This window comes from Tasmannia lanceolata, unplaced genomic scaffold (genome assembly GCF_043159265.1).
Source record: "Tasmannia lanceolata isolate RefF3 unplaced genomic scaffold, GAP_Taslan_0.1 ptg000005l, whole genome shotgun sequence".
Taxonomy (NCBI): Eukaryota; Viridiplantae; Streptophyta; class Magnoliopsida; order Canellales; family Winteraceae; genus Tasmannia; species Tasmannia lanceolata.
The window spans coordinates 13,134,753-13,146,611 of record NW_027518682.1 but is presented as its reverse complement, the minus strand read 5'-3'; the positions used below and the strand labels follow the sequence as shown (position 1 = coordinate 13,146,611).

Sequence of the window (11,859 nt, the reverse complement as noted above, 5' to 3'; positions counted from 1 at the left end):
TGTACTTGCAATGCAAGCCTTCTTGACAGCATTGATCCAAAATTTTGGCCGAAATTTTGGATCTTGGTTATAAGTACTTACTGAAACTGAAATCACCAAGTTCCGGCCAAAATTTCGGTACATTAAGGAACTGTTTGGATATCTCATATTTTGGATTTGGAATTGAGCTTTGAATATGGATCCGCTAGCTCAAGTTGAGGGAGACAGAGATGGAAGGGGGTAATTTCTTCGCCGGGGGGGGGGGGGGGGGGGGGGGGGGGGGTTGTTGTTGAGGAGCAGAGAGAGAGGGTGAAGGAAAATGCCAAATCTGTGGATTTTCATTTACTTATTTCTCCACAGCTTATTTGGAAATCTGATTTTTTTCACTGTCAGCTGATGATATGGAAATCCAAGGATTTGATCCGGATCCAAATCACTATGCAAAAAGGGCTGCAAATGTGAGAAATCAAAATCAAAATCTTCTCGGCATCCAAACGGGCCCCCAAAATGAATTAGTAAAATCTGAGTCTATGTGGCTGCTCTTTCTTGCGACACCCGGTCCTGAAAATGCCCTCTGCGATGGTCCGTATCAAATCCCTGAGATTATAAGCAAGTGATTTTAAAGTTGAACGTAATTATTTGTATATAATATGATTGAAGGCAGGTATGATGAGCTGTGCTGCCTGTAAACCCTTTCATGTGAATAAAATAAACTTTAATGGCACGTTTGGCTACCGTGATTTTATTTTATTTTTTCATGATAATTTATCTTCTCGAGGTTTCGAAAGAGGGTGGGAGAAGGAGGGAGATGAGAGGGTAAGAAAAAGCAGGAAACATAAAACTCCACTCAAAATGTGACCCCGTCTTCTTCCTGGTTTTTTCAGACACTAATTTATCATGAAAATTAATTCCTAGTTGTCAAACATGGCCTACAGTTGCCAGAATAAGGACTGCTTAAGGCGATGTCCAATTCGAATTGGATCCGTTAACAACCCTAGGTGCAAATGCGTAATGAGTAATGGAGCTCTCTCTAGTCCCAAATGGGTTTGTGGACCCCTGCCCGAGGGTCCATTTTGGGCCGTTGAAATGTCAAAAGGATCTCAGTTCGATGTGAGAGTTGCAAGGCGCCCCCACAAGATTATAATCAATGGCCTCGATTAAATCTTCTCAACTTAGGGAGAGAGAGAGAGAGCGCGGTGCGCATAATTCACTACGCGCACGGCGTAACTTAGTATATAACTGTAAACAGAAAACAACTGTGCTGATCAAACTAGGGTTGTTTTTAGCTGCGTTATCTGCAGAGGGATCTTCAACCTCTGAGATTAACGAGATTTCGAATTAGGGCAAAAATATGCAAGCGGCACGAACTGGAATTCGGCTCCTCAGACCTTCTCTTTCGATTCGTTTTAATGGCGTTTCACCGGTAATCTCTGCGGTCGACAACAGTGGTTCCATTTCTGAAAGAATCTCAATTCTAGGGTTTCTTTCTGGATCTAGGGTTTTCTCTCAATCAGCTTCTGCTTATTCTCCTTCCAGTTTCTTGGACAGGTTCGAGGTCACAAATCGAGTTCTCGATCTTCTCAAATCCATCCCCTTCGTCGATCCCTCTAAGGTATATTTTAATTTTTACCATTTAACGGCTAGTTTTTTTTCCCCCTTGTTACTAATGTTCATGTGTGTTTATAGCTTGTGATTGAGATCTGCTTCACTTTGTTACTATCTGTTCGTATGGTATTGGGATATTTTATAGTTTAGCGATCCAGTTCATTCAACATTGTAATTTCTTTTCTCGTTCTTCAATTCCATGGAAATTGTAAGCTCAGGCCCTGTTTGGATTGCTGGAATTTTTTGGAAAAGAAAAATATTTCTAAATTTTCATACCTTTTTTACACACCAAAAAAGATAACTTGAACCAGCACTATTTGATTTTTACATAGAGTAACCTTCAATTTAGAATAATATTCCTCTAAATTAATCTCTTAAACATGGAAAGAAAAAAAAGCTCCCAGGAATATTTTTTTTCCATCAGAAATGTTCTTCTTGCAATCCAAACAGGGCATCAAATAATTATTAAATTGTAGATATTTAATGATCTAGTTCATTTCTGTGGTGCAATTGCAAATAACTTAATTCCTCCTCTTTTTTCTTCTTTTAATTTCCTGCTGTTTCTAAGCTCAAACTTGAATTTCATTCATACATGAAGAATGGAAGAAGATTGAATGTTTTTCTAATTTCGTTAATTTTTTCCAAATGTGAAAAAATCATTAGATAAAACAGAGAAATTAATCTTGGTAAGTAAGTTGTTGGTTCTTTCGAAGAATTTTTGAGCGATAACCAAGATGGCCACACTGGAAGGAGCAAGAAATATAAGGATCTCACGAGATACATAAGGAAAAAAAAAAAGAAGTCGAAGTGCCCACTGCATCATTAGCAGTTTTTGGTATGCATCTAAAGGGGAAGCCAATTCCTTATTAAGTTCAATAATTTATAGTATGACAATATTTTTTTTTTTTTTTGAATGGTATAGTATGACAATAGTTGAGTTTGACTATAATTTTTTGTATGCCAATAGTTGATTTTGATGGGCCCAGCCTAAGAAGTACATGGAAACACTCAAAACGATTCTTGTTTAAAATGCCTCCTAAAGATGGAACCCCAACCCCCTCTCTAAAATCGCAACATTTGATACTCTTCTATGTGTGCAACTAACTTATATAAGCTCGAGAAAGCATGGCAAGGAGATGGACTAACTTATATAATCTTTAATACTCCCTAGTCCACAACTGAAAATTTACTCAATATGAACAAACAAGACATATTGCACCTAAGCTTCTACCTTTAGCAAGGTCCTTAGAACTCTCCTCCCTCCAAATCTGATTTTATCCCTATTAATTTTTGGTCTATAGGGCATCCTTTTATTTCTCAGATCTCTACCAATGTTTTTTTTTGAATGGAAAATTTGTTTTAGCAAAAAGAATTAGAAACAACAAGACCGAGATGGTGAAAAAACCCAACAGTTAAAAGCGAACGAAAAGGAGAAAATGATGGAGGCTATCAATCGTGTTTGGAATTAGCTGATTGCCAAACATGCTGGAACTCTATTGAATGACCCTCAATCCCGACCTTAACTTCCTCAATTGCATACATGAGTTGCCAATGATAACTACCCCTTCATCCATTTGTATACACTAAGAGAATTACCTTCCACAATAAGTGTGTCAAGAAGGTCTTAATCCACTCTGAATCGGAGAGCAATAATTTCCGTCGTGTTGGAATCTTGAATCCCAGAAGGGCCAGAAAAATCCTTACTAACATCTCCCTCTTCATTTTTTTTGAATGATAACATTCCCCTCTTCTTCATACAGTAGTCCCCCAATGCTAGTCGGACCTAGATTTCCTAAACCGGCTCGATCAAAGTCTAGTTTAAGAAAGCATAGGGAAGGGCAACACACTTAGGAGCCGAGCCGGCTTATCCACCAAAATTCTGCTAAGCCAAATGTCATCCCACAACCTCTTAATCGCTAAAGCTGAATAACCACAAAACTTGGGGAGGACCCCCACAGGATGGAGTCCTTTTAAAATAGTCACAGGAATCCAACCACGACGACTAATTGATCTCGTACATTTACCACCAAATGTAAGAACAAGTGTTAAAGCTGAGGGATTTGCTCGCTATATGTGCAAGCTACATGTTGAAGTGCGCAAAAGGATCAATCTTAGCGACGAGGCATATAAAACAAGAGTGGATTTACATCATCGTCTTGTTGACTATAAAAAGGTAGATAGTTCGAGTTCGACCAGAACAATTTCTTAAGGGCGTGTACAAGAAGCTGAACTCAAGGAGTGTGGATCCATACAAAGTTTTGAGAAAGATTAGTTCTAACACTTATGTATTAGAACTTCCAGATGATATGTGAATTAGTCTGATTTTCAATTTGGAAGACTTTACTGCACATCATGGGCGCCATGTAGACACTCAATCCGCAGGAAAGTCCAGGAAGCTATTGAAGATGTTCGTTATGAACTAATTATTTCAACAAGGAGTGGAGGTGATGCGGGACGATTGAAGGTTGGACTAATACTTTGCTTTGATACCAAACTGATGTAGGGCAGATCTATGGAGAGGACCGTGGGGATCTAAACTTACTGGCAATAGTAAACTGTTATAGTAGGGAATATGGGTGAAAAGGATGGGCAAAAATTAGGGTTTTGGATCCTAAAATATTGATTAGATTGAGAAAATATTTTTGTTAGGTTTATGAAAGGTTTAGAAGGGTGTGGATGTATGCTCGGAATGTGTAGATGTATGTTGGGAAGGTGCATGCGAGAGTTTTTTGCGAGACTATGGGCCACATGGCTCAAAGAATAATATGGAGAGTTCACGGACTAAAAATAAAGAGGATTAAAGCAAGAAATTAAATCACTTTCAATCATGTTAAGAGATCGGCTAATAGTGTGGCAGATGGGTTGGCTAGAGATGGAGTAGATTTAATTTTCAAAAAAAAGAGATGGAGTAGATAGGCAAGTACTAGAGTGGTTTGATTTCTTTCCCCCGTAATGTGGGCCTTTTTTTGTACTTTCTCCCTTCTTCTTTATTCTCTTGTATTCATCTAGGTTGGCTAGGTTGGTCGCCCTTGCCCTCTTTTTTTTTTAATAATTTTTTTGCTACCATTCAAAAAAAAAAAAAAAAAAACAAGAAATTAAAGAGAAAGATGAGACCCGAAATCACTCCAAGTCCTGTCTAGGCTTCACACTAAGGTTTCAAGGGTTTTCACCCTTGAGAAGAAGGCTGTGCTACAATCCCACCCTTTGGTTGCCAAAACCGTGGAAGACGGCTAGGCATTTCATGGCATATGGAACGCCGGACGCTGTTTGGTTCCCAAATTTTAGTTGAAACTCCATTTGACTTCTAGACATCAAGGGGACATAATCATGAGTTTTTTCCTACTTGGAACCCTACTTTTGCAATTGTTCCCTCCTCTCATCTCCCAAGCAAATTTCTCCAAAAAAATAGGTTTTTGGGTGGAAGAAAAGTAGAATGGTCTTGTCTTGTTCTCTTTCTCTTCCCTTTCTCTCTCTTCCACTCTCTATTTGTAGGATCGTGGCGCTTACCAACTCTCCCAAAAGCAATTGCTGATGGGAAAGGCGCTACCATTATCTTTATTAAGAGTCCAGACCAGGGGGCATTGCTGGCACAAGGCCTAGGACCACGCGGCCAACCTCCGATCTGGGTCCAGTACGCGCCTAGGCCAACAATCCCTCCCCCAACAATGACCCTCGGACTCGAACCTGAGACCTGGCTCTGATATCACTTGTAGGATCGTGGCGCTTACCAACTCTCCCAAAAGCAATTGCTGATGGGAAAGGCGCTACCATTATCTTTATTAAGAGTCTAGACCAGGGGGCATTGCTGGCACAAGGCCTAGGACCACGCGGCCAACCTCCGATCTGGGTCCAGTACCCGCCTAGCCCAACAATTTTGATAATGGCACCCCTACATTTTTCACGTCTTCTACGCGCAACCAAACACTACTACCGCTATTCCCCTATCCTCCCTAGACAACTCTACACATCTTCCATGTTTGTCACCTCCCTTTTGACTTCTTCCACTACTCTCCCAGCCAACCAAACAGGGCCACTGGCAATCCCAATAGACATCGCACTAAGGGGTCAAGGCCTCGCACCTTGGGAAAGTAGACTTCACAGTTCACATCCATGATTTGATAGAAAGCAAGAAAAAACCGATTTTCATTCATTCAACCATAGCATCCATAGTAGAAAAGTGCCCGTAGGCTTACTAAAATGTTCTTTTCTTACTTAAGATTTTCGTAATACATGTGTAGATCCTATTTAAAACACTCACAACTCAAAGAAACCAAGTAATATTGATGGGAAAAGATCGTGATACCCCTCCTATAACTTGAGGGTCTTAAAAGACACATGAATAGCACACAAAAATAAGAATATGGTCCTTAGGATGGTCCCCATCAGGAGGCTATCAAAAGTTCCTTTTCAAATGGAATGGGCTTCCATGGTTAGACTGTACCTGGATTACAACAAAGGGATTTCAACTTCTCAACCCCAAACTCTATGACGAATGCCACACACCTTTAACTCGTTGAAGTTGAGTTCTTTTCAGCCGGGGAGAGATGATAGGAATCAGAAGCCCGTAAAGACCTATCAGAGGACGAATAAAGAACGCATCTCAAGGCCCAAAGAATCAAGCTCCAAAGTCCCAGCCTTGTTTTAGCATGAGGATGAAGGAGGTGGGTCTGCTGCATGGGAGACTCTCTAGAGGGTTTCATTATTATGTCATGGTGTTATTATCAATTCTGAAAATATTGTCAAAAGGGATGACATTATCACTTTCAACTGTGATACAATTGACACTTATGACCTAAGATGACATCATGTCACTTAAATCACAAAGAGGGCCCATTCAAATTTTCGTGGAGTTTGAAGTGCATGCTTCCTTTTTCAAAGAGGAATTCTATTTTTGGTTGGTAGAGAATCCTAAGCTATTAGTTTAAAGAATAATAGTTTATTTGTAGTAGGAGATTGAAAGTAAATGTAAGGAGTCCTATTCAATGTACCTTTGCCCCAACTTATACCTACGAACTGATCAAGAAACCTTCCATAATCACCAATAGCCCTTAAAACCATAGCCTGTAAATACAAACCTTGAACTGTAGATCAGTCCCTTATTTCCAACCTTACCGAGTACCCTTCAGCCCCTTTCACCCTGTACCCACCTTGATCCCACCTCGCCTCTACATCTGGCAGCTTTAGATCTGGCATGCGATCATCTTGGATTCAGGATCAGACCCCAATCTTTCAATCTTTCCAAACTGCCATCCCTATAAACCCGTACCCACTGCCTCCAACTATAACCTTAAGCCCTAACTCAGTTTCCTTTCACCTTCTTGAATCATTACAGATCCGAGAACCATTCAAGAACCCTTGACCAGTTTGTTTACAGACTCTAAACCGTACGTAAAACCCTTTCTCAAACCAGTTAAGCCCAGTACCCTGTTTTAAAACCTGCAACTAAACTGTATCTTGACATTTCACTTACTTCAACCAGCCCAAAATACCATGTTCAAAACTCATCGAGCACCTTACCTTTACCTCCAAACCTCATCAATTTCTTTTCCATATACTTTTACAAGATTTTGTGAATCAGTCTTCAAAACAGTCCACCTTCTAACCTGCGGCAGTCCTATATGTCCACATTCTTAGCCTGAAAACTTTGTCCTTCATATATTTTTGAGTCCCTTCCTAGATCAACCAGGATTTTTTCTAGACCTACCTTATTTATCCATGTCTTATAGATCTGTCTGACCTGTTTACTGTGACAACTGTCACATATTCACATCAGCCCCGAAACTCCTAAACCTAAGCTCACTTACACCGGTTTCCCTTATTCCAACCTATTTCCCTAACCTATTGGACCCAGACCTGAGTCTAAATTTAGAGGAAGTTTCTGTGCCTTGGCTGTCCTACGTCAGATCTAAATCGGGATGAGAACCTGCTCCGATACCATGCTATAATCTAACCCATGGTAGAGTGTGAAACAACCAAAAGAAGTAGGAAGAAGGAGAACTATCGGAGAGTTGGGAATGAGGAGAGAAGAGGAGAACAAAGAGATGGGTAGAAAAGTTTTTGTATTGTTTTGGTTATTCCCAAACCCATGAATTTTATCTTTTATTATTTGCGCAAGAGGGAAACCCCAACTCACGAAATTGGAGCCCACTCATTTATGTTGCGAACGTCATTTAAGCGACTGAAGTGAGCAAGGAAGCAAGGAAATTACACCCACACCCCCATCACTTAAATATATGAAAAACCTGCGACATTACATACGGTAGGCCCCATCCTAAAAACTCTATTCTTCTATAGTACTGTATTCTGGAAACTGCATATCTTATGATGTTTTTGTGTTCTACAGGTGAACCCAGCTGCCAGTTTTAAGGACGACTTGCATTTAGATATGTTGGACAGTGTAGAAGTAATGATGGCCGTGGAAGAAGAGTTCGCTGTGGACATCTCCAACAGTGAAGCTGACAAAATTTCAACCACTGCTCACCTTATAGATTACATCGCAGCCCATCCGCAAGCCAAATGAATTGTCAATATCTTCCAGGTACTCATTTTCAAAAAAAAAAAAAAAATCTTCTTAGGTACTCCCTGAAAACAATATTGAGTTGCTTTCTGCTGAATGGAGCCTTGCTTCATTGCTTGTAATAATGTTACTGTGGATCATTTGAATATGCTTACCATCTGTTAAAACTTTTTAAGATTCAAATTAGTGTCTCAAGTAAAAGATGCAATTGCGGGTTTGATGCATACAGGTGCTTACACTCTATCACATGCATATGTGCAGGCATATATAATATTACATACGTGTGTCTATACAAACTTAAGAAATTATCAACCTTGTGTCTATATTTCTTGTCCAGCTAGGTCATGTTTATATTTATGGAATTGCAGCTACATTTCTAGCTTCTTATTTTAGTGATCAACATTCTTCCATGTTCCTTGAATTGAGTTGGCCTCTGCCATTCTGAAGTTCAGTTTTGGGTCTCTTCAATAATGGCTGAGTTTTTGTCTCAACCTGTAACTGATGTAAATGGAAGAGAAAATATGCATGCCATGGTTGGCGTACTTACATTTGGGTTGGCCCTTGATATTCCTCTGGGACGTTGCATGTAAGCCGCATTGGGTATTTACTATGAGCTGACTTGGGACAGATCATATAATGAAAAGAAACTAGCCAAGTGTGTGTGTGTTCCTCTCCAACCAAATTTTGTGAAGCCCAACTTTGATGGCAGTTCTGTAGGCAACTTGGGTTCTGATTGCATTGTTGTATTACTTGGGTGCGATCTAGGTTCCATCATTATGATCTCGGGTCCAATAGGAGTAGCTGATTCTAATGAAGTGAAAATTAGCTCTATTGGAGGGTCTACAGCTGTTAGTTGATCATGCAAATAGTCAACTAGGGGTGGAATGTAACTCTCCTAAGGAAAAAACACTTTGGCGTCTCATCCCTTTTGCAGTAATATGGGAGATGTGGCTGGAAAGGAACACTCAGACATTCGAGGAAAAGTCTTTCTTCCTCCCCTATGCTAGCTTGGAAGATCAGATTCAACGGGGCGCATTTTGCTTGGATAAACAGTGTCTTTTGGGGTTACTCTGAGGATTGCATTTCAAGGAGTTGGAAGATAATCATGTGCGTTCAATTCCAAAGGAAATGAGGTTCACGATTTGGAGACCTCCCCAAACTAATGCTTTAAAGCTCATTGTCGATGGTTTCTCCCTTGGCAACTCTGGCAAAGCGAGAATTGGAGGGGTTTCTAGAGATAGCAATAGTCCCATCACCCATCTCTGTCTTCTCTGGGCAATTGGTAAAGGACTTTACCAAAGCAGAGGTTCTTACTCTTCACTTCGGCATGTGCTTATTTAGGGATCAAATGGAAGGAAAGCTGAACGTAAAAGGGGATTCTTCAAATGTCATTTCTTGGGTTCAAGGCTCGAGCATTGGTCTGTGGAGATTAGATTAGTTTTTGGATGAGATTAGTTTTATGTTTAACGGTAGCTTCCTCTCTTTTGTTCATATCCCTAGGAGTGCCAACGATCTAGCGGATCGATTGGCTAAATCCGGGCCATTAAGGGATAATTTATTCCGGGCCCTGTCTCTCCATTGATGTGAATTTGTATTCTCTTTTTATGCTATGAATATAGTTATCTTAGAAAAAAAAACTATGAGCAGGAGTTGTTCTGGTAAATGAAGTGTCCGGGGACATCTTCATCTCTCACATCAGAGATACCAGTTCCAGGGAGATTATTTCATTCTCCCATATTTCTTGCATCGCCAATGATATGGCTGACGAGCTTGCAAGGAGCAGGTCTAATAGGGAATTGCTTAGTTCTCTCAATATGTTTCTTATAGATTTAAGGAATGTTTCTCAATGTGCTTCCCTTTTCGTCTTTGTTTTTATTGTGCTGTTGGGCCACCTGGGCCCAATTCATGCCCATTGTATTCTCTATATCCACTGAAGTTACCTTTCTCCAAAGAAAAAAAATCCTTCTGTGCTGTGAAATTGGCACATGGCGCCATATTTTTGGCAAGAAGCTCCCTTTTTTATACTTATTGAGAGAAATTTTATGGAATGGAGCAAAATCATATGGTATATCTGTTCCCTTATCTTATCAAAGGCGCCCATAGTTTTCTAGTGGAAGCTCCATATGAAGTAAAGCTTAGTACTCTGCGATCAAATGGATGCCTTACCTTTATTTGGTTTGCCCATTGGGTCATTACCAAGTTTGTGCCTTGCATACTTTTTATTACTACTGATAACCTTATTTTGCACTTTTTTTTATCCACCGGAAAACTTTATAACAAGTTGTGACAGGGGAACCTTTAGGCACTTTGGATTGCAAGGAAAAATTTTGATGGAATTTTTTTTCTTGGACTTTTTCCCCTCTCTATTATTTAGAAGGAAATGATATGATTATGGTAAATTTAGAGGGAAATCAATTTCATCATAAATTGAAGGTCACTCTAAATGAAAATTGCATAGGGTTAGTTCATGTTATTATTTTTCTTGTGTAAAAAACTTAAGAAATATTTTTCCTTTCCAAACTTTTCCAAAAAAATTCCTGCAATCTCCCGAACCCCATAAGAAGTACTGCTCTTGTTTTGGTTAGGTACCTGAAATGACTCCCACAAAGTCCGAACCTGGAGAATGATTTTATCGGTACTGCTTTGTACAATTTAGTAATTTACTGCTCATTATGTGGGTTCTATCAAACGACTCACTTCTTAAACTTCTAATTGTGTTCCTTCTTTAAAATTTATTTTATTTTCTCACAAAATGATAACCAAGAAAAGGTACTACTTTTCCCGTTTGCCCGGAGGGTTCTCCTACTACAATTTCTATGATCACATGCTTCTTGGCTGCATTGTACTACCATGCTATTTTTGCGGATGCATTGATCTAATCTATTCACTTGATAGACCTGTCTTAGATGGTTCATTGCACAAAAATTGTTACCATTGGGTGATCCATAAAAAACAGTATATGTAGAAAATTCCTAGAACAAGAAAAGTAACTGGAATCATTGCCCAACAGATAGGGGTGTAAACGGATTGAATTCGGAGCCGATATGGCTATATCCGAATTCAATTACAGTATACACTATTCGGATTCGGATTTGACGGATATTTAATATCTATTACCGAATTCGTTTCCGTCGGATATTGTTCGAATTTGGATATTATCCGTATCCGTTTATCCGGTAAATTCGAACATTTTATTGCAGCACTTTATCTTTTTTCTCTTACTTGAATGAATTTTCCAAACCTTAAAACTAGACCTCTACATTCTCTTCACAAAATTAACTCTCAAACCCTAAAATATATGAGATCCTCTTCTTCCTTTTAAAACAAAGGCAGAGAGAGAGAGAGAGAGGGAGGGAGGTGATGGGGATGGATGATAGTGTTGGTAGTGGTCTTTTGGTTTTTCCTTTTTTTTTTGTATATGATGGAATGAGTTTGGGCTATTTTGATGGAATGGGTTTGGGCTATTTTTGTTTTTATATTTTTTTTTCTAAAAAGAATATTCACTTTTCTTATAGAAACAAAAGATAGTGTGTCATTACTAAAAATAAATATTAATGATATTATTAACAATAAATAAAAAGGATTTACTTTTCGGATTCGGATGTTAAACGGATCGGATATACCATTTACCAGATTCGCATCCGCTAATAGCTGGATATCTCATAAACGGATTCGGATAATATCCGCTTGAAACGGATTCGGATAATATTCGCTTTAAACGGATTCGGATCAGACGGTAATCGAATTTCAGAATATCC

General features: G+C 39.3%; 1 protein-coding gene across 3 annotated transcripts; it reads left to right on the top strand.

Annotated features, from left to right (window-relative positions):
- Positions 1-1,226: 1,226 nt before the first annotated feature.
- Positions 1,227-8,325, top strand: LOC143877557 (acyl carrier protein 2, mitochondrial-like). 3 transcript variants are annotated; one of them, XM_077379685.1, is made up of 3 exons: positions 1,248-1,402; positions 1,516-1,591; positions 7,928-8,325. In XM_077379685.1, the coding sequence occupies exons 1-3, from the start codon at positions 1,389-1,391 to the stop codon at positions 8,102-8,104; spliced, it is 267 nt and encodes an 88-aa protein (XP_077235800.1). In that variant the 5' UTR covers positions 1,248-1,388; the 3' UTR covers positions 8,105-8,325. The 3 variants fall into 3 exon arrangements, with proteins under 3 accessions (XP_077235799.1, XP_077235800.1, XP_077235801.1); XM_077379686.1 differs by having other exon boundaries at positions 1,253-1,402; positions 1,528-1,591; XM_077379684.1 differs by having other exon boundaries at positions 1,227-1,591.
- Positions 8,326-11,859: the final 3,534 nt, after the last annotated feature.